The 24,374-nt window shown below is 52.7% G+C and overlaps 1 protein-coding gene across 1 annotated transcript in view; it reads right to left on the bottom strand.

Annotated features, from left to right (window-relative positions):
- Positions 1-24,374, bottom strand: part of DSCAML1 (DS cell adhesion molecule like 1) — a 343,174-nt gene that overhangs the window by 47,687 nt on the left and 271,113 nt on the right. The window contains exons 9-12 of the mRNA XM_077112788.1: positions 21,581-21,859; positions 21,043-21,162; positions 19,980-20,156; positions 31-230 (exon numbers count right to left, since the gene is read on the bottom strand). Coding sequence (XP_076968903.1) covers positions 31-230; positions 19,980-20,156; positions 21,043-21,162; positions 21,581-21,859 — 776 coding nt within the window. The remainder of the gene's footprint in view (positions 1-30; positions 231-19,979; positions 20,157-21,042; positions 21,163-21,580; positions 21,860-24,374) is intronic.

Below are 24,374 nucleotides of genomic sequence, written 5' to 3'. Positions count from 1 at the left end.
GGGGGTGGGGTGGAGGGGGTGGGCTCTCACCTTTAGCGTGGACACAACCTCGTCGCCGTTGTCCCTGGTAGCGATGGCGTACCGCATGACGCGGTCGGGGTCGATGACCGTGTCTCCCTTCTCCCAGCGGATGATGATGGGCCGCTCGCCCCGCGCCGTGCAGTTCAGCTCCTTCGCGTGGCCCTTGATGGCGATGGTGGTGTTGGGGTGGGAGGTGACCATGGCCGGGACTGGGGGCGGGAGGGAGGCGCAGGAGGCCCGGGTAAGGGTCTGGAGGGCGGCGGCGGGGGGCGGGGGGGGGGGCGGGGGAGGGCACGTGCCAAGCGCAGAGGCCCCACCCCGGCTGCCCCCCACCCCCACCCCGTGGAGCACCTCCCTGTCCCCCGCGAGGGGCGCCAGGACAGGCTGGGGACGTCCACGATTGGGGCAGCCTCTCTATATTCCTGGGGTTCTCATACTCTGCGGGCCCCTCTCCTGAAGCCAGCGGACTTCTTCTCGGTATAATGTTTTTAAATACCTAAAATGCATGGAGTTACAAGGGAAACCAAGTATACTGAAATATGGTTATACTAATATTAAAAACATTAGAAAGCAAATGTGTGGCATAGTCTATCATATATCAATATATGTTCTTTATTATTCTTTATGAAATAAGAGCTCAGGTTGTGTCTTGCTATTATCACCTTATAGTACCAGGACTCTGTGATAGAGATGAGTAGAAATGATATTTTGGGATATCTGCTTTAGCTGTGACAGGATATGAAATGATCTGGATTTCTACTAGTGATGGTCACAGGGACTGCTACTCCTATGGTTTGTTGCTTACGTTAAAAAATGGAAGGAAACGTTAAATTTTCAGTTAGACGAAAGTGAAATGAAGACAGGAATTTTTCACCATCCAAATTCATGAACCCCCTGAATTCTACCTTCAGACTGCCTGGGAGGGCTGGACCCCAGGTCAAGAGCCCTGCTCTAAAGATTTGGGGCCTTCACTTTGTCTGTGGTTGGGGCTCTTTCTCCACAGGCACAGCTTGTCTACCTCTGGCTTCTTGGCAACAACGCCCTCCCAAGCAGCTGAGCACCTCTCCTGTTCTTTTGAACAAAATATAGTGCAAAGCCCTGCATGTCACCACTGAGGGCACAGAAGCAGGGCTAACAGGTCGCACCCTTACCCCACCGTCCCCTACCGCTGACCTGAGAAACCATCATGAAACAACGAAGGGCCTGGCTGGTCACCAGAAAACCCTGAGCCCAGCATCCATCACTGTCCCCTCCTCTGGGCCTGAGCCCCACAGCCAGCAGCAGCAGGGCAGGGCGCAAGTTGAGGTTGTCTCTGCTGCCAGTGAAACCCTGTCCCCTTTCTCCTCCTCGAGCACCCATGCCACCACGAGGCACTGGGCCAGGCTGGGGCATTCACGTGACAATGAGACGGGGTCTCTGCCTCCTGGGGCTTGTGATTCCAGGGAGTATGTGTGTGTGTGGAAGGGGTTGGCAAGGGGACGGAAAGAGGGGCACAGGCATACAAGGACAATCTGATGAGTGTTTCTTGGAGGTATTAGGAGAAATTAATTTTGACTGAGGGGTAACTGGGAAGGCACCATCCATCCAATCACCAGGCATTTCTTAAGCATCTTTCTAGGGTCTAGAGCTAAACATGAACAGGACAAGTATGGTCTTTGATCTCAGGGAGTTTCACTCTAGTGGTGAGAACAGACAACAAAGCTAACGATTCTAGTAAAGAATGGTGTATACTATGCTTGGAGAAATAATCAACATTTGTCTTGACAGGCCTTATCTGGGGAGAACAGAAGAAAGGACACTCTCTGCAGCGGAACCTACTCAAACAAAGGCTCTGAGGCAGATAAAGGCAGGGCAGGCCCGAGAAAGGTATCCAGGCTGGAGGGATTGGCAGGATTGCCTCGTCCTTCTTTAGTCCTCACCTTCTTCCTAGGAAAACTTGCCTCTTAGAGTCTAGACCCCATCTGGGAGGGATGCCCATTAGCCATCTTGGAGTATATAAATGGGGAGGGGCTATCCTTGGCTTCAAGAATCAGGTACCACTCCCATTCCCATTTGGGGGAGGACCCCCCTGCACATTGAGCTCTGCAGAGAAGAGACCCAGCTCACCATGTCTCCATTACCAACCTGCTTTGGCCATCAAGCAAAGAAGTGCGCTGTCTTCTCTCTCATCACCCCCCTCCCCTCTCTCCCCTAGTACTACATCCCTCCTCCACTTCAGTGGCAGGCCCCTTTCCTTCCCTCCTAGTGCCCTCAGGATTTCTTTTCCTTCCCATTTTAAAGACTGGCTCAGACAAAGTTCTTCCCGTCAAACACTTCGGGGGCATTTGACTTTTAAGGACAAATAAGTCTTTGGAGAAAAGAAGGAAACAATGGAGCCATAATGGTGCAACTGAGACACCAGTCTAAGAGGGGGAGGCATTTGGGATGGGGGTGGTGGGGAGTAAGGGGGCTTCTGGCTTCATGGAATCACACTACCCAGCCAACCACCTCCTCTGCCTTCTTGTCAGGTGGGACTTGATGCTGAGGACAGTCCAGGCCGCCGGCTTCTGCCCCAACATCTCAGCACATTCCCCAGCCCCAGCTCATCAAATAATGAAGCAGATAAATTTTATAATGCACGACATTACACCAGGATATACAATAAAACGTGCAAGACAAATAACTAGGTGCAAGTTATAATGAAGAAAAAGCCTGCAGTCAGAGACATCCAAGTATGAATTATTGACTAAGGTTTTATACTCTCAAGGATGTGTGGAGGAATATTTTTCCATCAAAGATTTGCATAATTCACTCGTATAAACCCGGGTGGAATATAGAGTAAGGTTTTATATCAACAAGTCTGGCCTGGCATTGCAGATGCCTCCATCTTTTACTGGAACATTGAAATGCAGGAATGTGGGGGGAGAGGCACGAGAGCTGATTCTGCCCTGCCCTAGGTGAGTGGGTCAGAGGACTGGGCTTGGGACTCCTGGCGGGGCTGGGCCCTAAGGCCTTTTGGGGGAAGGGGAATTGTGCTCCTGACAGGCAGCTGCTGATGCCACAGAGGAGCTGGAAGATGCCTGTGCAGAGGGGTGTGTGAGTGTGTTGAGGAGGGTGGGGGCAGGGGCAGGCCACATGCAGGTCTGGGTCTGGTGGAAAGGAAGTGAAAGGAAGAGCCCTTCTTTGTTAGGGAAACTTCAAAACTCTGAACCAGAGCAAGAAACTTGCAGCACATCCTTGTTCTGCTCTTCAGAGGGGGCTTCCCAGGGCCCATGTGTGAATTCCAAAGGTTCCACTCCAGCTGGATGGAGCAGGGACCAGGTCTCAGGCATCATTTATCCCCTCGACTGTATACCTTTGAGCAGTGCTCAACCTGAGCATCCATACCTGCCTGTCCCACCTCGGGAGTTCATCTTCTCAATCAGGTTTATTCAGCCAGAGACAACAGGGCTTCTAGACATCCTGGACAGGCCTTAGGGCCTATTTGGCCTCTCAACCCTGTGTAATAACTATACTTGGGACTTGGGGCAGGCTCCCTTCATTCTCCCACTAGCCAACTGCTTATAATGGCAAGAAGAAACACCTATCACAACTGATGCTCTCTTCACAGTCCCATGACTCAGGGCCAGCTCAGGGGAGCCCATCTTTATGGAGAAGAGGAAACTGAATCTGTCCCCTGTCCCCTTGCTGGCCAGGCAGATTTGGGTTCTACTGTCGGTACAGGCAGCGTAGTCCTCAGCACATTATACTTAACCTCTCTGACCCTCAGGCTCATCTCCTGTAAATCAAAGATAGTGATATCTGATATCTACATTGTTATGAGGGCAAAAAATGAGTCTGTGTATTTAAAGCACTTGCCCCACACCAGCTGCTTGAGAAACCTGGATTTTATTCCCAAGGTTCTCGTGCCCTGTTCTGTTCCAAGGAATGCATTTGGTAAATGCATCTGCTCCAGGCTCCTTGCCAGGAGAGTTCATGGAACAGAATCACCGAGCCCGAGAGCTGCAGAGCCCAAAGCCCTGTGCGGTGCGGCGTGGGTAGCCACCGTCCACAGGTGCCTCCTGCACACTGGAAATGTGGCTAGTTCAAATTGAGACGTGCTGTGAGGGTAGAACTTAGGAGAAAGGAAATGAATGTAAAATAGTAAAGATTTTTATATCGATTAGTGTTAACAATTTAGGTATGTCACATTGAATAAAATACATGATTACAACTAACCTCACCCATTTCTCTTTACTTTTTAAAACACGGGTCAACTAGGAAATATTAAATTACATATGTGGCTCGTGTTATTTCTATCAAATGGCCTGGGATAGGTCATCTATACGGACTTTTCCTTTTACAAGTGGAGAAACTGAAGTCTGGTACAGGGAAGCGATTTACCCAAGGTCACTGCTGGTAAAGAGGGTGGACGGGAGAGGGCCCTAGTTCCCACGCGCTGAGGGTGGCAGGTAAGGCAGCTGGAGAATGATTTTCTTTCTCAAAAGCCACCTGCCCAGTTCTTGGGGACTCACCGTTACAAGCTCCAGATTACCCACTAAACGCTGCGTCACGTTCCGGGCAGTATGCTCGATGGAGGACACTGACAAGCAGGAGTGTGACCAGGAAAAGTGGCAGCCTTAAAACAAGTCACTGAGAACTGGGAACATGTCACCTGGGGGTGAGGAGGGGACAGGAGGACGGCCTCATGCTTCTTCTTAAACATGTGAAGGCCTGTCAGGGGGGAAAAGGCTGGCCTCCTTTTTGGCCCAAGAAGGAATTTTCTGATTGTTGAAGCTATCTAGGGAAAGGGCTGCAGTGAGCTCTGTGCACTAGAGATAACCAGCCAGGGACACTGCAGACAAGTTATACCCTTGGGGGTGGGTGTCTAGCACCCTGTCTGGAGAAGGAGAAAGATGGTGGAGGGAATTGGGCTCTGATTTGGAAGGTGATTCTATGAGTCAATGTCCTCTTCCTGCACAGAGGAGTCTTCTGTCCTTTTGTGCTGGGCAAGAAGTAGGGGAGCTTCCTTCCCTCTTCTCCCTGCCCTGCACAGTCTTCCTGCGAACAAACCAGAGCAGAGAACTCTGCAACTGTGCGCCTTTCCCCAGTCCCAACCCCGGGCCTCCAAGGGCCGCAGTGCCTTTCTGGCTGCTGTACAGGCTGTGTTTAACGAGGCAGCCCCCTAATAGAGGGCAGCCCAGGGCAGCCCCCGCCCGGCTCCATCTGCTCTCCTCTTTCCTCCACCTCCCCCTTGCTTCTGCTCTGGACCAAGAGGTCTCTCTGCTCTGCTGAGTTGCGGTAATAAACATGGTAGGACCCTCACTGCATGGAGACCCTACTGTGTCCCAGGGAATTGCCTGGGTTGAAGGCAGACCACAAGAATTCCCCAGAGAGGTGTTCATATGCAGTCACCTGCATGCACACACATGGGTGCCATAAATGCACCCTGATGCATTCACAATAGTCACCCTCACAGTGTCACAAACATGGTTTGATGCAATTGTCAATGCCCGGACACATACCCATAGTCCTGCATTACATAAGTGCACCCTCCCTCTACACACACGTTACCTTTTATGGAGAGCTTATATGAATGAACTCATCTAACCTTACAGAACCCTGTGGGATCGGTACTGTTATAATTCCCAAAGCCTGGCTCCAAAGCCTGTGTCCTGACACAGTTCTTAACTAAGCTATAATAGCCTCCCTGTGCCTGTGACGGTCCAGGAATAAGCTCGATGCTTCTGCCCTTTGGCTCATTGCTCTGTGATTCCAACACTGAGCAACAACCACGAGAAGTATTATTGTGCCCATTTTTCAAATGAGGAAACCAACGTTTTTCTTCCCATCCAAGTCTGTATGCTGTGGCTGTCGGGGTGGCCTGCCTCTTACTCTCTGCCACACATGCACCAAGAACCTGGCTTTGGGAAATGGAATTCGGCTGTCACCAAAAAACTGTGACCTCTCTGTGCCTGTGTGGGTGGGAGGCAGCCTCGGCCTCCCAGGCCACACCCAGGGCAGGAAGCAGGGACTGCAGCTTTAGGGGCCGAAGCCAGGCAGCTGGGGAGGGGAGAGACATCTGGGCAGGGGCCGAGTCCCATATGACAAATGCTTATGGTAGCCAAATGCTAATGGTAGCAGGAAGAAAACACACTGCTTAGATAGGACACTGGGGGGTTTTAATGAGAGACAACTTTTCTGTTTGCAATGTAATTCAATCAACAGTCCAGGGAAACCTAATTTCTTTTTACAAAGAGGGGAGCAAGGGAAGACTTGGGAAAAGGGAAGAGCTGGACCAGGGAATCAAAGAGACCACCGTGGGTGAGCTGTGGTTCCAATATGGCCCCTTCAGATGGGGAGGACGGGGCTGTCCTCTGGGGTCCCAGGGGAAGGTCCATGTGTAATTCTGGCTTCTCTCATTCCAAGCTTCCCAGCCTCAGCACCTGGCACAGGACCTAGCACTGGGCATGGCCAGTGGCTTCCTGATGACTTCCCTGATAGCCATGTGACCTGCAGATACCCCATGCACGGCCTCAGGCATTCCTGGGCAAGGAGCCCTCACTCTGCTGATGCCTCCTTTTCCCTGGGTAGAAGCCTCTGCATCCACACTTAGCCCACAGCAGGTACTCGGGAGCAAGGACGGCTCCTAAGTGCTGGTGCTTTTCTATTGCACCCACAGTGCCCCTGCTGGACTCACTTTAGAGCAGGGAGGGGCCTTAGGGTCTCAGAAACTCCAGGTTTCCTCCACCTGGTTCCAATGGGGCCTCACTGTCAGGCACCACCAAAAGGAGAAAGGCACCAAGGCTGGAGCGGCATCGTGCCCTCCCCTTGCTGCAGGGCCCTCCCCGGGGCAGCACGCCAAGGGGAGAGGAAATCAATTTCAGGAACAAGACAGTTGTCAGAATCCGACGTAACCGGTTCCTGTCTGTGAAATGACTCGCAGGCCAGCTCCTGTCACCCCCGAGGTCCTGCCCGGACCAGCTGCTATTTACATTTTAATTTGATGTGAGAGGCTGATAGATTTTTAAAACACCACAAGACAGCTCTGCTTCCTCCCTTGCCCCCAGCATCCATGGCTTTCCAAGCAAGCCCTAGGTTTAGAGGTGGCCCAGCCACGGGAGTTATAAACTGTACCTGGTGGCCCCTCCCCTGCCCCTCCATCCTCCCCTCTGGGATTCAGTTCGTAAGGGAGGAGGGACAAGGGGATGCAGCTGTTGCTTGCAGTTTATATGGCTTCATTCTTGTTAAAGAAGTGACCTGGGGATTATTGTTCCCTGCATTATCAATGAGGAAGTGGATGCTCAGAGAGGCTAAGTGATTTGCTAAGGTCACACAGCCAGTGATGGCAGTAAGGAGACCAAGCCCCAGTCTTACCTTCTCCCTCCTGGTTGTTTTTTCATCCCCTGCCCTGGGCTTAGTCTGAGAAGTGGGAAGCTGGATGGGAATAACATTGTGTGGATGAACTGTTGGGGGGATGCAGAAGGGGGCTGTCAATAGGACAGTTGGGTGGGTGGAGCCAGGATGCTGGTCCAGGGTAGTGGGGGCTGCGCACGTAGGAGCTAGGGAAGGGTGAGGCAGGTTTGCTCTCTTATCTCTGCTTCCCTTCCTTTCTTCCTCCTGGTGATTGGAGCTCAGCTGGTGCTTCTGACAAGTCCCCGGATCACCAGGGAGGGAAGACGCAGTCATGAACACTCAAAGGAGAGACCAGTGTGTGGGGGAAGGAGAATGTGGGAGAAACAGGATGCGGATCCCACCGGCGGCCTGATAAAACAGGAAAGAGGGTGGAAAGCTGCTGCTTGCACACACCGTTACCCCTGGTGGCCGGAGGATGGGGGGCATCAGGGTGGTTCACACTAACTAAGGACTTACCATGTGCCAGGCATGACTCTGAGTACACACCTCTGAGCACATGCATCAGATCTTCACAGAAACCCGATTTTATCCCCATTTTACAGATGAAGAAACTGAGGCTTGGAGTACATTGCCCAAAGTCACACAGCTAGTGGCCAGGACCAGGATATCTGTAGCCTTAACCACAAAGCGATACTGGTCAGAGATGGGCAAGAGACAGGGGAGCAGGGAGAGTAGATTGGCAAGCTTCTCTGGAAAGGAATATAGCCTACATCGAGCGGGAAGTAGGTCAAGGGGTTAGGCTGTTCTGCTAGGTGGGTGGCTTCGGCAGTGTGTGTGTGTGTGTGTGTGTGTGTGTGTGTGTGTGTGCACGCACTCGCTCTGGATCCTGGCTTGTGCCTCGCTTCCCCCTCCCCCAATAAAACTAGGGGGTTGAACCTGAATAGAGGGTCTCAAACCTGGCTATACATGAGAATCACCTGGGACGTACTTTTTAATTAAAAATGTCTTAAAATTGAATTTTATTTACAAATTCTCTAAATAAAACTCCAAGCAACTCCCCACCTCATTCTCTGGGGACCTCTATTCTGCTTTCCTTCTCTGTGAACTTGCTATTTCTAGATATTTCACATAAGTGACATCATACATTTGTTCTTTTGTGTCTAGTTTATTTCACTCGTAACATTTTCAAGATTCAGCCATGTTACAGCATGTCTCAGAACTTCATTCCTTCCTCTGGCCACATTGGCGGTGTGTGTGTGCCACATTTCGCTTATCCATTCATCTGCTGGTCACATTTAGGTTGTTTCTTCCTCTCAGCTATTGTGAATAATGCAGTTATGAACATTGGTGTACAAATGTCTGTTTGAGACCCTGTTTTCACCTTGGGAACTTTTAACAAATGTTATTGCACAGACCCTGTCCCCAGAGGTTCTGAGTTAATTGGCCCTGGGTGCAGCCCAGGCATCGGCATTCTTTAAGAGCCGCCCCCACCCCCAAGGGGGTTCTCACATGGTCTGGGGAAAGAGCCACAAGGCGGGATGGATCTCCTCTTCCATTCCCCATTCTAGTAGCTTCTCCTGAGGAATATGTTTCAGGATCTCCTTCCCCGCCCTCTCTGTGCCTCAGTTTCCCCTCTCGGGTGCCCTCTGTTCCTTCTCCCTGTCTCAGGGAGGACGACCCCAAAGTCAATTGTACTGGAAGAAGGACAGAAGGCCCGGTGTCCTTCACCATTCCCCAGGAAGGGGGTGACATCTCTCTGGGAGTCCTATAGAGCTCTTCCATAAAAAAGAGGCATTGGGCATGCTAAAAATGCCGCTCTAGATGCCCTCTTCCTTGCCTTCCTGGGGGAGGCTTTTCCAAGGGACAGCAGGTGTCTGAAACCTTGACAGCTCTGCAAACTCACATGCAGGGGAGAAGTGAGCCTCCTCTACTCAGAGGCTCTTAGCTCCTTTTGTTTCCAAGAGGATTACAAGCACCGTGAGAGGTGAGCAGCCCCTCCTTCCACCCCCACCCCCACCCCGCCCCAGCCCACTCCCCTCCCTCCCCTCAGAGGCTTATGTCTCTGCTCCTTGTTAACAAGATCCTGACAAGAATGGAGCCCTGGTTGGTGGTGTGAGATAAGCTGCCACAAAGGGGCATTGTTGGCACATGGGGTGGGCGGGCCAGGAACCGGCTGGTGGGGGAAGTTCTTTGCGCTCAGCCTCAGCAGCAGCTTCAGGCTTCCCCTGGGAAGGGCTGATGTGTGTGTGTGTGTGTGGGGGGGTGCCTTGGTGCCTGCTTTGTTTTTTCGCTTCTTAAAGAGCCAGGGCTGTGGTGTTGTTAATTTGATTGCGCCCACTTCGGCTTCTTGTCTCCCCTGATTAGCCAAGCTCCACCTGAAGCATGAGATTAATTCAAATTGCATGGAAGCAATCAGCCTCAGCTCTGAGCGCTGGTGGGGAGGCACCCAGGGAGCTGCGGGCCATGAGATCCTGGCTGCCCACTGCCTGAGTCCATGGGGAGGACAGCAGGCAGTAATAGCGTGCGCGTGTGTGCGTGTGCGTGTGTAAGAGAGAGAGAAGTGGGGTGGGTCATGGAAAATGGGAGAGTGGAGGAGCTTTGAGACCTGGACTGCAGACCTGCTTCGGCTGCCTTACTTTCTCCAGCTATAAACTGGGGCCAGTCGCTTCCTGTGTGGGCTGCTTGCTGAGAAGTGCAAGAGCAGGAGGGGAAGTATTCTCAATGAGGGTGGGACCTGATGCTGTCTTGCCTCTCATTCTCTTACATTCTCCAGAATGTGGGGAAAATATTAATGATAATAGAAGAGCTACCATTTGATGATGCTTATTATATGCCCCTGCTGTGATTCATGCTTTATAGGAACTATCTCACTAAGGCCATCACTCCCTCCACAACTCTGGGAGGTGGGCAGTGTTGTTGTTTTTTAATTCGCATGGGCAGGCACCAGGAATCGAACCCGGATCTCTGGCATGGCAGGCGAGAACCCTGCCTGCTGAGCCACCATGGCCCACCCGCAGGCAGTGTTTTTATTCCCATTTTAGAGATGAGAGAACACTCAACTCTGAAGTGGTTTGGAACATCAGAATCCTTTTAGAAACACAAGGAGACACCATGTCTCTTTGATCACATGGGAAGTACTTCAGGGTCACTGCTGTAAGTACCCTGGTAAGGGGTATGGGGGGCAAACTTTCTATAAAGGGCCAGATAGTCAATATTTTAGGATTTGTGGATCATCAGTCTCTATTGCAGCTACTTAGTTCTAGCCTTGTAGCTCCAGAGCAGGTGTAGACAACATGATACTAGGAATGGGTATGGCTGGGTTCCAATACAGTGGGCAGCTGGCCAGCACTGGCTCCAGGCCTAGTTTGCTGACATTGGCCCTGGAGTTCAGTGCTCAGGAAAGGGTGGGCTTGGAGACTCTTGACCAAGGGGGAGTCGTGGTTAGGACGCTATTGCATTCGGACAGAGGTGGTTGTGGGATGCTGGAAAGGAGGGCATTTCGGCTTCCAGAGTTCTGGGAAATGCCAAGCTGTGGGTAACAGGATGTCAGATGTGGAGTCCAATGTGGGACTGTGAAGAACCCTGGGGAGGGCAGGCAAAGTCTCTACTCTAGGATGCTGGAGGGATCCCTAAGGTGGGGAGGTTGGCTGAGCTTCTCTCTCCAGTTCTGTGGGGGCCTCCCCTCCTATTACACTCCCAGCCCCATGGACCCTGAGCTGGCAGTAGGCAAGCAGGTGCTAGAGTGTGCCAGGACTGCCCCCTACCTCCACCCTCACCCCCTCTGCACCTGGCCCAGGGACAGGCACGCAGCGGGCCGACCACGACTGTTTACCGAATAACGAATGAACAGGGATGAGCTGGACACAAGAAAACCCGAGCAAAAGAAAACTGTCTTCAGGATCTCAATTTAAGCACATTTCTGCGCTCCATATACAATTTAGGTGCCTGACCAGCCCTCGTGTTGCCCCTTGGCTGGTTTTGCTTTCCAGGATTCTCAGGAACTGGATTTCTCCCTCCCAAGTCATGCTCCCCTCCACCGGGCTGCCCCAGAGGCCCAGGTGGAAACGTGGGCTGCAGCAATGGGGGGCCTTGGGCTGCTGGGGGCATCTGCATTCAGCCTACCAATCTCACTCCTCTCTGGCCCAGGGCATGTCACCTCCCAGTCACATGATGAATCATCAGTCACCTCAGAGGGGGTGGTGGGGAGCCTCAGGGTCATCTGGTCCAGCACCCTGCTCCAGGTAGGAACAGTGGCAGTGTCAGCCAGTGTCTGGCTATCTCAGGGCACCCTTGTGTCACCCCCACCTTAACACAGCTGCAGAAAACATGCCATCTCTCTAGCTCCATCTACTCTATTCCTATTGGTGGCACCACCATACTTTCCATCTCTTGGCCTCGAGCCTCTGATTCTCCCAGCTCCTTTGGTACAATTTAGTGTTGAGTCCTGTTATTTGGTCCTCCCTTACCTGCTCAAGACCCTAATATGATTCCCATAGCCTGTTGCGTCATGTCCAGACTTCACTGCAGCTCTTGCCATCCCATCTCGTTCCTGTTGCTCCAAGCTCCAAGCACACAACCTCTGTGTGCTCTCCTTGCTGCCTCCCACACAGGCTCCCTGCCTCAGTGCCTTTGTATATCTGTTCCTTCCACCTGGGAACCCTCCTTTCTTCCCTCGACCTATCCAAGCCTTTTCATCCTTTAAGGCTCAACTCAATCTATTCCCAGCTCCTCCAGAAAGATCTGTCTGACCAAGTCAGCCCACGCGGGATTTTTTATTCTCTACTCTTATTTTGTATTAGTAATGCCACAATCTTGCCTTGTTTCCTGAATGTTCGTTCCAGCTTCCTAACCAGTCTATAAGTTCCCTTGGACAAGGGCCGTAATTTAATCTTGCTTTTACCTCTTTCACTTCTTGACACTAAGCTGGACACATACAGGCTATTCAAAAAGTCAATTTATTTGGTCCCTCCCACTCAGAGGAGCTTCAGTCATAATCGGAGGAGCAGCTAAGGGCAGGAATCACATCTGCTTGGGCTAATAGTTCTGACCTTTTGTTGTCCAGGGTTGGCACTGCTTTAGTGCTCTGTCCGCCTATATTTCTTGTCTATTAACTTGAGCCACCTAGTGATAGCCTTGGCTCAGTCTTGTCTCAGCATGTTTTACTGGCATTTTTACCTTGGTTGATATGGTGGGTGCACGTAATTTTGTTTTTGTCTGATTTGCTGGTGCCCAAAACAGGGAGCCCAGATCCCTTTGGAAGCTTCAGTGCTCGTGCTGATGGCGCTTTAGGGGTGGAGGCAGAAGTGGAGGTCGTGTGCTTTATGTCACCACTGCCCAACGCCTCTAAGAAGCAGCCCAGGGTCCAGATGAGACCCCTGGGGACAGGTTCTTTTAAACCGGGAGTGGAGTTTGCACTGACAGCCTCATACTTCCTCTCCCTTCAGTAAAATCTCAGCTGCTTGTCAGGGGACCTGGGTTGTTATGGTGATGAGAGGGAGGTTGGGAGGGGATTGTTCCACCCGAGACTATTTTGTTCTACCCTGAAACCTGTGCACGAAGATCCGCTGGGGGTGCTAGTTTGGGACTGGGCGTAGCTTGCTCCTATGATGCTGTTGGCATATTGAGGTCAGTAAGATCTCCCCTGTTTCTTTTGGTTCAAAATCCTGACCCACCAAGGGCCATAGCTTCTAAAAGGTAGGTCCTGTAACTGGGAACACATCCCCTGGAGGGTCTCCATGGCGCAGTAGAATGAGACCCACTTGCTGAGCGGGCATAAGGATAGAGGGATTGTTATCTCTTTCAACAGAGCAGCAAATGGAGGCCCGGAGAGAAGATGTGGCCTACCTCATTTACCCAGGGTGTAGACGGGGGACGGTGGGAAGAGACACCAGGCCTCCTGTCTCCCAGGCCAGAGCCTGCCTGTCTTCTAAAGGAACTACTTGTTCTGGCCTCCCTGGGCTCTGCAGAGGGTAGAGAGAGCTGCTCCTCCCCACCTCCCCACACTACCCTCTGCTGCCCTCCTGGGAAGGGTCCAGCTGGTTGGCTGACCCCTTGATCCCCTGAGGAGAGCGCCGTGGGAAGCCTGGCCTGGTGAGAAGGTGTATATCCAGCTTTCTAAGGTGTATATCCAGCTTTCTGCTCTCTTGTTTGATGAAGCAGAAGACAGAGTGCTTCTCCTTACTCTATAAAGTCTGAAAATCAATAAGGCCAAAGAGCCAGCTAGGTAATCATTGCAATGAAAAGACCTCATTCTCCCTTCCCCTCTGGCCCTCTCACAGGGTGCTGGAAGGTCAGGGTGTATGCCTGCAGAGAAGACCTTGGTTTGGCACCGGCCAGGGTGGGCATCTATCTGCTGCCTGGAGGCTGAGCAGGTGAGGCTGGTCACTGACCCACCACCATATGGCCCTGGGCCAGTCTGACTCTGAGCTCAGGCCTCACCTGCTGGGTTGCCCACTGCTGTTGGAAGACAACAGAGAACTTGTCCCATTCACCTCTCAGCCAATCAAGGGGACTTGTGTAAGGGCAAAGGGGGGGGACTGATGGATGACCTGGGACCCCACATGTGGTGGCACTAGACCTGCTGGCCGGGTGCTCAGTCAGCCTTTCAGTTTGCAGCAAGGAAGGACTAAGTGGGCAGTAGCCTCCGTATCAAGCTGGGTGCTGTAGGCATGCCTTCCAGGAGCTTCTTTCTTTACCTCTCTGTGCCTCAGTTTCACCATGTGCCTGGGAGGGGCCATGTGGACACCCCAATCCACAGGTCTAAGCTCGATCAACATGCCCTTAGACCCGAGGCTGCCATGCAGACAGCAGGCTCCAACCTCCATAGGACAGACTGGAAAGAGGCCTTGGAAGGTCCTAGAAGTGGGCTCGAGGACCCACTCGGCAGGGAAATCTCTGCTTACCTGGTGCACAGGTCTAGAAAAGGATTTGTGGACCTGTGGAGCATGTCCTTCGGAAAAGCCAGGGCTGAGGAGAGGAGAACAGACCCTCTAAAGTAGGGGGCCTGGGCAGGCCACGGTGACTCAGCAGGCGAGAATGCTTGCCTGCCATGCCAGAGGACCCTGGTTTGATTCCCGGTGCCCGCCCACGTGAAAAAAAAAAAGAAAATTAAAGTAGGGGGCCTGGGCAGGAGCCCTCATCAGCTAGGTCTAAGGGAGATGCTGCTTATGCCTGATGAGGAGGCATTTCCTTTGGACAAATTTGAAATTTGGACACTCTTGAGTCAGTGGATGTGCAGTTGTCTTTTTCATGATTTTGCATTCTGACCCTATACCAGTGACCAGTTGCTGGTGGGTGATCTGATTTACCCCAGCCCAGGTGCCTCCTTCTAGCCCCAGCTCCTGAACCTGGAGCCATCCAATCCCCGCTAGAGCCAGGCTCTGTTCTCCTCTCTCTGACTTCCTGTGACTCTGCAGCTGGGTGGGTGCTCTTGCAGTGCTCTTGGATGTCGCTGTAATTGGCCTGACATTTTGCTAAACAAACAAATCAAAACTCAAACCAAACAAAGAGCCCTTATCGGGTTTAATTGGCCGTGGGGCTTTGTTAGTGGCTCCAACTCTGGGACTTTCACAAAGTGGAGGGGAGTCTGGGGGATGTACCAGGACTGGTCTAATAAGGTAATCTGTCAGACAAGGGGACCCAGGTCCCAGGAGACCCTGCCACGTGGTGGTGGCACTCAAAACACAGCCACCCCTTCCACCTCAGACTAAGTGGCTTGGCTTTGTACTTGCCTCTCATTGAAGAATTCTCTTTGAAGATGTTTTATTTTTTTTCCCTGTCTGTCAGTTGGAGGAGGAATTGCCTCCTCCTCCTTTTGGTCATTATCTCTTATATATATATATATTTTAAAAGAGAGATGAAAGGCCAGCTCTGTGGATGTGGCATTTTATTCTGTTAATTACATTTACTTCCAACCCAGTTCTGGGAGGTGGTCTGGTGCCCTAAGGACCATGCACACTGCTAGAATTATAGGCCGTCTGAGCTGGAAGGGACACTGGGGATGAGCTAGTGATTAGATTCTTCACCTGACCTCTAATTGTACAGATGAGGAAACAGATCCAGAGAAGGGGGGGGACGGCTTGCAGACGTATAGCCAGCAAGTCCTGGAGCCTGGACCAGCATCCTATATTTGACTAATAGTCTGTGCTCTTTGCAACAAATCATAAGGCCACAGAGGCAAGTCCCAGTCTCACCAGGGGTTACCTATCACTTGTGGCCTTGATTCCATCCCCTACCTTCTCAGAAGAGCAGCTGTTGTCTGCCAACCTCACAGGCAAGGTTTGTAAACTGTCAAGGGCAGAATTGTGAAGGTGGCGGGGCTGGGCTGCATGCTCATGCACTCAGGGGTTCAGTTCACAACTACACTCTTGGGGGCAGGAAGGAGTTGGGGGCAGTTGATCCTGGCTTTGGTAGCCATCGAGGGTGTTCAGACACTGCCCACTCTAACCCACCCTTAGCTCCCTGAGGTTCCTAGGAGAAGTCCTGTATGGCAATTCTCCAAGAATCAGCTCTGGAATCTTGACTCCTCCAGGGCCCTGGGCTCCTGGAACCCTGGTTTGGTGCCTGGAAGCAGCTGTCAATGCTACATGGAAAGAGGTATCCAGCTTCCACAGCCCATAAGCGCCCCACATTCCATGCCCCTGTCTGTCTTCCCTTCCTTCTCCGCCAGTTACCCTAGGCGCCACCTCATGAGATCACACTCATGGGCTTTCCTGCCTCTGGGATCTTCCTTACTTTTGCTTTTCCTCATCCCTGGAAGGGAAGGAACTTTGCCTTTATTGGTATTTCTCAAACTCCTTCTCGTCCTTCAAGCCTGACTTAGAGGCTATCACTTTTGTGAAGTTTTCCTGACACCTCCTGATTCAACTCCAAGGTTGGAGTAGAGGACTCCATCCCTGATTCTCCTCATCGCACCTTGTTTGTAGCATTTTAAGGCATCTACCATTTTGTGTATTATGGTTGCTTGGGGTGTATGTCGATCAGTCTTCAAGATTCTAAATTCCCTGAGAAACATGCAACCATGTTTTACTCCTTGCTAAATTCCCAGCACTTAAAATGAATGATTTCTAACAATTACTGAAGGTGTATTTTGTGCCGAGTGCTGTGTTAATTACTCCAAGTGTATGTTCTCATTCATTCCTTACCAATGAGTGAGATGCACTTAAATCCCAAACTTACATAGGAGGAGCCTGGGGCGCAGGGAGACCGTTGTCTGAGATCACACAGCTATCAAGTGACAGAGCTGGGATTTGAATCCTGGCCTGTCTGGTTCTCAGGTCAGCCCCAGAGCTTGAGCGCTTCATTTAGTGAGTGCTCAGTGACCCCTGTTGCATTATCACTGGGGAGGATAGGGGTCATGGTGTGGCTACTCCTCGACAGATGCCAACCACAAACATCTGATTGATACTTGAATGTTTTCTCCAATGTATGTCCCTTTAACACATTCACTCTCTTAACTCTGCCGGGATGAAGTGGGGCCTAAGGTGGGTTGTCCTTTTGGCAGTTCATAAAAGTGTAATGTCCGACGGGTTGGAGCCTTACTAAGTCAAGCGTTTGCTGAACGTGTCAGAGGCAGTTGAGGCAAGCCTTGCAGTGTGGCTTTGCCAATGGCAGGTCTCTGTGCGGGAGGCTCTGGAAGTGGACCACAGAATGGGGGTGCTGTGGGGGTGTTCACGACGGCCTAAGGGATGACCGAGAATGATTTCCCACCACGAGTCCCCATGGTGACCCATGTCACCAGGGCCTGGAAGGCCTTCCCCACCGACTTTTGCCCTTTAAATTGAAATCAGAGTTGGGGCAGATGGGAAAAGGATGGGGAAGAAGGAAGGCAGAAAAGGGTAGGAAGGAAAAGGGAGGGTCATGAGGGGAACAGCACGGGGTGGGGGTGGTGGTGGTGGTGTGCCCGTGTAAACGCCGCAGGAGGCAGGATGGAAGTCTGCAAAGCAGGTTGGAGGCGCCCGTTTCCCACCCCGATCCCGACTCCCGCCCACTCCAAATTGTCACAGGAGCATCTTCTGGCAGCCAGATACTGTGTAGGATTTCGGAGGCTACTGTACATGGACAGACCTGCCACCCCAGACAGAGGCCCCAGACATGCCCAGCCCTCCGCAGCCGCTGCCCTCGGGCCTCAAACTGCCTTTGGCCTGGCCGCCTCCCCAACCGTGGGCACTGAGGGTGGTGTCGGGGCCCCTGCGGCTGGGGCAGGCCACAGGCAGGGCGGGCCTGGGATGGAAGGGGCGTTCGTGACAGAGAAGGGGTGTGAGGGAAAGGCCACTGGAGGGAGCACACGTGTGTGAGAGGGTTTGGAGACCCCGTGTGTGCTGAGGGCGTGTGAGAGAGCCTGTGTGTGGGGGAGAGTGCAGCTGGCAAGCAGCCTGTCAGAGGAGGGTTACACGAGGGCACGGGAGAGAGTGCGAGGGGAGGAGATGGCTGTGGGGGGAGGTGACGGAGAGGGCCCAGGAGCGGGGGCTGGCGGCGTGGAGAGGCTGTGTGTACGGAAGGAAGGTGTGAGAGACACTGCATGTCGACAGGCGGGGTGTGTGTGTGTGTGTGTGTGTGTAAGGGGGGGCTTGGGGAGTGGGAAATGGGACCCCAAGGTGAGCGCGAGACTGAGCACATGAGCACATGTGAGAACCGAGTGTGCGTGTGCCTCAGTGTGGAAAGAAGCGGAGGAAAATGACAAGGCTGAAATTAGGACGAGGAGGGAGAAAAGGAAACAAGGTTATGATTAGTCTTTTAAGCAACTTGCCACCATTCCCTTGAGAAAAGGGGACCAGAGGTCAGCCCATTAACGTGTGTGTGCGCGCGCGCGTGTGTGTCTGCTGTTGGGTTGCACATGCTTGCGAGGCTGCCCTGGATTTACAAAACCTGCTGCCTTGGAAGAGCTGGGATGTGTCACAGCCACTGTTTGCATTGTGGGGTGGGGCTGGTGGGGGAAAATGCAGGCCCGGGGAAGTGGAGGGACTTGCCGAGGGCCCCCAGGACATGGGGACAACCTGGTGTGGCCCTGGATCTCCTCACACAGGCCCTGCCGGGCCCACGTCCCCTCATCTCCACGGAGCAGCACCGCCGCAGAGCCAGCAGCCACTCTCACTCAGTGACTAACTTAAAGAAAAAGCATGAAGATGAAAGAGAGAAAGAAAGGAAGAAAAAGGAACTGAGTTTGGGCTGCTCTCTCCTGCTGGGAGTGGGGAGATAAGGATCAGATAGATGCCCAGGATGGTCCCTCTGGGTGCCTACCTTCCCTCCTGCCTCATGCAGGCAGAATTAGCCAAGTCCTGCCTGGCCGAGGGATGTAGATTGATCACCTGGTTTTATTAAGGACAAAGTGCTTTTTGATAGTGTGAGGGAAGCGGCTCCCCAGGGCGGGGATTCCGGCGCCATGGAGCTCCCTGAGCATCGATTGCCGGGGCTTCCCTGCCTGGTGCTGAGCCCAACACCGGCTTTGGCAGGCAATAAAGAAGCTCGATTCTTAAAAGGGGCAATGCCGGGGAGATGCCGGACCGACTGCACACGGGGCGCTGCTCGCAGCAGCCTCCCCTGTGTGCCCCAGAGAGACCTGTGAAGAATAAAACCAGCGGCTGAACCTCTGACCACTTACTGGGTGCCAGCTACCATCCTGGCTGCTCTGCACGAGCTATCTGACTCACTCTTCATGCAAACATAACGGGTTGAGCTATTACAAGCCCCAGTTGGCAGAGCAGGAAAATGAGGTGCAGTGAGGCCAAGTCACCTCATCCAGGTCACACAATAATTAAGCCCTGGTGCCCAGACTTACACTTGACTCCATCAGACGCCACAACTCAGGCTCTTACCACTGCTTTCCAAGGCCCGGTGTCCATTTCCTGACACTGCCCTTCTGACATAATTTCCAGGAACCCATGACACAGGCCCCTAAGAACCTAAAGGATAGGCTAACCCAGTATGAACGCCTGTGTGTGACTTCAAGGAATTCAGAGATAACCATAAACGGAGGGCTCTCAAGGCCAGGTGTTCTGAGGACTTAGAAACCATGTATACTGCACCAACTGAAAATTTTTATTGCTTCCTCGGTTTTTCCAAATCATGTTCCTCTTTCTATGATTAATTTCTGTGTTACTCACATTCTGTGAGGTCGGTGGGCTGGATACGAAGCTCTAGCCCAGGTGAAAAGATAAGCACAGAGGGGTGAAACGACGGGCCCGACGTCACAGAGCTCAGAAAGGTAGATTTGGAATTGGAACCTAGGTTTTTTGACCCTGGGACCTTTCTTCCACAATGTGGAAATGGCATCTTCTTTTCTAAGCCACCAACAGGTTATACACAAGCAGGTATACATTAAGTAATAGAAATGCATCGTTTCATATGACTATTCAGATTAAGTTGCCAACATATAGATCAAAGTAATGGAATGTGATATATGATGAGCTTATCACGACTGGGGTGGGTTGGGTTGAGGCCATGCTGGGTCTAGACCCTTGTTTAGATGAGAATGCTCTTAATGTCTCCTCTGGGTCCCAGGCCCATGTCTGACTAGGATTCCTTTCTGCCTCCCTTTCACAATTGCACAGTGGAAATGAAGAGGGTAGACAGATAGAGCAACTGCAAATAGGGGCCTTGACCTGTGGCCAGGGGAGCCAGGTAGGCTGCATGGGGGCAGGACTCACTCTTGACGGTGAGGAACATGGACTTGCTGATGTCCGTGCCCACGCCGTTGCTGGCCTGGCAGAGGTAGTAGCCGATGTCCTCCTCCAGGACGTGGCGGATCAGCAGCGAGCTGTTGGGCAGGATCTGGATGCGGCCGGTGAGGGGCACCGGGTGGTACTGCTGGGGGTTGCCACTCCCTGGAAGGAGGCAGTGGTTAAGAGGGGTGATTTCTGTGCTAGGGAGCGAGCTGGGTTGAGCTGGAGGGCCCAAGGATGGCCCTGATCCCTTCTCTTGCTGATCTAGGGCCATTTTGAGTCAGAGCTGCACCAATCCTGAAGTCACTGGAAGATCACCCGACTCCTGCTGGCAGCACAAGACACCCTCACAGAGGCTGGGCCCTGCCCCAGCTCTGAGGAAGGAGATGGTGCTGGGGGCCTTGACTCAATGCCCACCTTGGCACTGAGCTGCACTGGGGTGAATGTTTTAGAAAGGAAGAATTGTCTTAGGGCCACTTGGCAAAGGGAAGGTCGAGCCTTCAGATGGCAGTTGCTTGGTTTTAGGCAACCAGGCCTGGGAAAGAGGCCATCCATCCTCTAAGGGATACTTTGTGCCACCCCCACCCCCATTCCCACAGTGTCAGCCACGGACACAGTTAGGGTGAGAACTTGCATGGGGCTGAGTCAGATACCGAATGGATCCCTGAGATAAAGCTGAACTCTAAGAAGGACTGAGATCTCAGAACAGGTTGACTGGTGAGAAGCAGGGGGCATGAGGCATTGGGACCCCAGGGCAGCAGAGCAGGGAGAAGTAGACATATTTGGAGTTTTAGGGACAGGGGTTCCGAGGGAATGGGTCAACTTTATGAGGATAAGAGGAAATTTGGAGACAGCACGATAGCCGTCCCTGGTCCAGAGAACTCTAGCAGGGCTGAGGATGACCTCCAGACCAGGTGTAGCCTGGGGCCCCCTTAATGTTCAGAACTCTGGGCCTCTACCCAGGGCTAGCAGTTGTGTGTAGGAAACAGGTCCCATCAGAGCATCTTCCTGACCCTTCTCAGAGATTCTGGCTGGGTCAGAGGCTTACCCTTGGCATGCTTCCACATGACCTTGGGTGGCGGGTAGCCATCCACTGAGCAGTTGAGCACACCAGCTTTGCCATAGATGCCATCCTGGTTGTTGGGCTGTACCACGAACCGAGGGGGCACTGTAGAATGAGGAAAAGGGTGCAACAGGTCATCCCAGTCTCCAATAAGTCTTCTGGGGCTTTGGGCACCTTCCAATGGCTATCGTGCCATTGTCAGCCCTGCCTGCATCATTATAAAGTTGGGGACCTGCAGTTCCTGAAAGCTCAGATGCTGAGAGCTCAACTGGGCTGGAAGTTGGGAATTCTGAGGTCCAACCCTGATTTTGCTAATGACTAACTGAGCCAGGGTCTCCTCGCTCTTGGGCTCTCAGTTTCCTGCCCTGGAAAATAAGAGGTTTGGACCTCTTGATCTTTAAGGCAATGGCCAGAGCCAACTTTCCATAAGCCAGTGATTCAAACTCAAAGTCTAAAGAGACCATTTTAGCGGCCAGACCAAGCCGGACCCTCCCTCACCCTTGGCTGGCCCGTCCGCGCTCACCACGCACGATGAGCTGGCGCTCCCGGCTCACGGTGGCTGCTGCGTTGCTGGCGATGCAAGTGTAGTTGCCATTGTGCTTGAGGGAGACGCTGGAGATCTGCAGGGAACTCATGAATTCCTTGCTCTCGATGGTCACACCTGAGCCCGAGATGATCACCTGCCCGTCCTTCCTCCAGGTAATGCGGATGGGCATGTCCCCCGAGGAGACCACACAGGGAATGTAGAGCAGCTGGCCGATGGAGGCGGGCGGGAACTCGAAGGGCTGGATTAGAGGGGGCACTGGGGAGGCAAGGGGAATGCTGCCGTCAGGCCCCCTACTCGCCCCAGCCTGGCCAGTAGCTCTGCCCCACCCACATCGCCTGTGGGTGCTGGACTGTCCCCGCCCACCCTGGGATGGGTCTTGAATAGCGTTGCCCTATGAATCCTGGTGCCTTGTTCTCCCAAATACCCAGACTCGCCCGGAAGTGTGCGGGTGCCCTGCCATTGTTCCCTGGCTCCAGTCCCCTTGCCCACCCAGGCCTGGACTGCCTCCTTGGTCTGAACCCCAATGTCTCTGTTCAGGGGCTCAGCTGGTCTGCAGTCATTCTGACCTTTGGACTTCTCCTGGAATTGGACTTGTGTGCGTGTAAACTCTTATTTACCTACTGCTCAGCTTCACCCCAACTTTCCCACCACTTGATGCCCCTGTGCCCACTTTCTCATCCCAGAGATGCATCTCACAGCCCCCTGTGGACCTAGTAGCAAGAGCTGATGTGCCCCAGACATCAGGAGAGGCAGGCTGGTGCTGAGACTGACCCCCATGCCGCCACACTGCTGCCTACCAGAACCCTCACTGCTGTGCTCTGGTCTTTTTCAGCAGAGGCCCCATCACCCACCCACACCCCCAACCCCTTTCCATTTTCCTCAAGGGCTAGGACAGGTGAGTGGAGGCTCACATCACTGGCTGTTTCAGTCTGATGCTTTATACACATTACCACACTGAATTCTCCACACTGAATCATATGAAATGAACTTAACTGTCCCCATTTTACAGATGAGGAAACTGAAGTTCCGAGAGGAGAGTCATTTATTCTAGATCACTTGGCATATAAGGCGATCTGTCTGATTCCCAAATCCAAGTTCTCCCCATGTAGGACCCCTTGGCCTCTTTGAGAAGGTCCCAAACATTCCCAGACCACAGACCTCTTCTGCCTCGTCACTGAGCATCCCCTTGGGTGACAGCAAAGAGCGGAAAGAGGGGCTGGTCATCTGCGACAATCAGTTGGTTGGACTGGGAAAATCCCCTAGGGAAAGCATCATCCAGCCAGCTTCCCCTGCTCCCCACCCCCCCGCTGAGATCCTGCCCCTCCCTCACTCCTCCACTCCCACATCTCAGCCCCTGGGGGGCCTGTCGGGGGCCTGTCTGGAGCCTGAGTCCTTGTGAGATGGATCCTCCTTTCCCAGCTCTGGCTAAAGCAGCAGCCATTATCTTTATGATAACTCAATTAGACCTCAGCAACTTCCCCAGCAAGTGGGGGGAGAAGACAGTGAAGGAGACAGACAATTAGCTTAACAAGGATGAGCACCCAGTAGATGAGATCTCCTTTCTGCAGTCAAATAATTAAATTACAAGGCTGTCTATGGTCCTCTGGCCTTCACCAGGGCACCAGCCCCCACCTTTCCTTAGAAGCTGGCTCTTCTCCACCCTGCGCCTGCCCAGAGTGGCCACAGCAGCGTGGCATTACATGTGTAGCCACAACCCTGCCTGCACTCGCGGATTTTCAGGGCTCAGTTAGGAACAGTTCCTGGGGAATGGTCAGCTGTTGATATGGAAACTCTTTAGCAGCTCTTTGGATCCCTGGGAAAGTTCGTGACCAAGGCTCTGGGTCTGTAGGAGGTAACATTTAGTGGGGGTGGGGGCTGCATGAAAACCACACCCTCAGCAGAGCCCTCAACGGACATTTTCATTGCCGTTGCCCACTTTACCCTTCCTTCCTTCTAGACATGCCTTCCCCACCACCCCACGGATACCATAGCCCCAAGTATTTGCCCAGGCAAGTATGAACACAATTGGGCATTTGTCCCTCTTATTCCCACCACATTTGCTTTCAGTCCACTGGCTTTTGAGCCATTGAACTCCAGATCCGCCTGGGCTCAAATCCAGGTTCTAAATTCCAGCCAGGGTTTCTGGGGTTCTGCTCATTTGTCTGGACCTCCCCATCCCAATCTCTTTTCCCTGGGGTGGAGGGTTGTCCCCAATATCCTGGGTGATTTGCTAGGCCTTGGATATTCTGGAACCCTGGCTCTAGCAGTGGCCCAGTGCCCATTACTGGACTCCCCAGAGATCCCTGTCGTTGGGCTTCTAATGATCCCTCTTCTCCGTTTATTTTTGCCTGGATTAGATCTGGATCATGTAGGTCTCTTCGCACTTTTTGATGGAACTGCTGCAGAAAACCAGAGTTGCCACCCAGGTTGTTGTTTCCTGAGGCTTGGAGGAACAAATTCTGGTCCAGTCCTCCTTTCCACGAAGTTCCAAAGCTAGAGCCCAGTAGGCCTCAGGGGAAACTCCTCTTCATCCTTTAGCCTGCTCACATGCCACCTCTTCTTGAAGCCTACCCTACTCCTGCACACCCTGCAGCACCCGGTCCACACCTCATTACAGCACTTGCCACTTTGCAGTGGAGGTAACTGTATTGTCATCTTCCCTAGGAGCCTGGTAGCTCCTATAGGGTAGCAATTAAGACTTATTGATCAGGCAAATTGTAGGTGCCCAATAAATGTTTGTGAACATGTGTATCCAGATAGCATTTCCTGG

This window comes from Tamandua tetradactyla, chromosome 8 (assembly GCF_023851605.1).
Source record: "Tamandua tetradactyla isolate mTamTet1 chromosome 8, mTamTet1.pri, whole genome shotgun sequence".
Lineage (NCBI taxonomy): Eukaryota > Metazoa > Chordata > Mammalia > Pilosa > Myrmecophagidae > Tamandua > Tamandua tetradactyla.
Note: the sequence above shows the minus strand (reverse complement) of the source record. Positions and strands in the feature narration are given on the sequence as shown.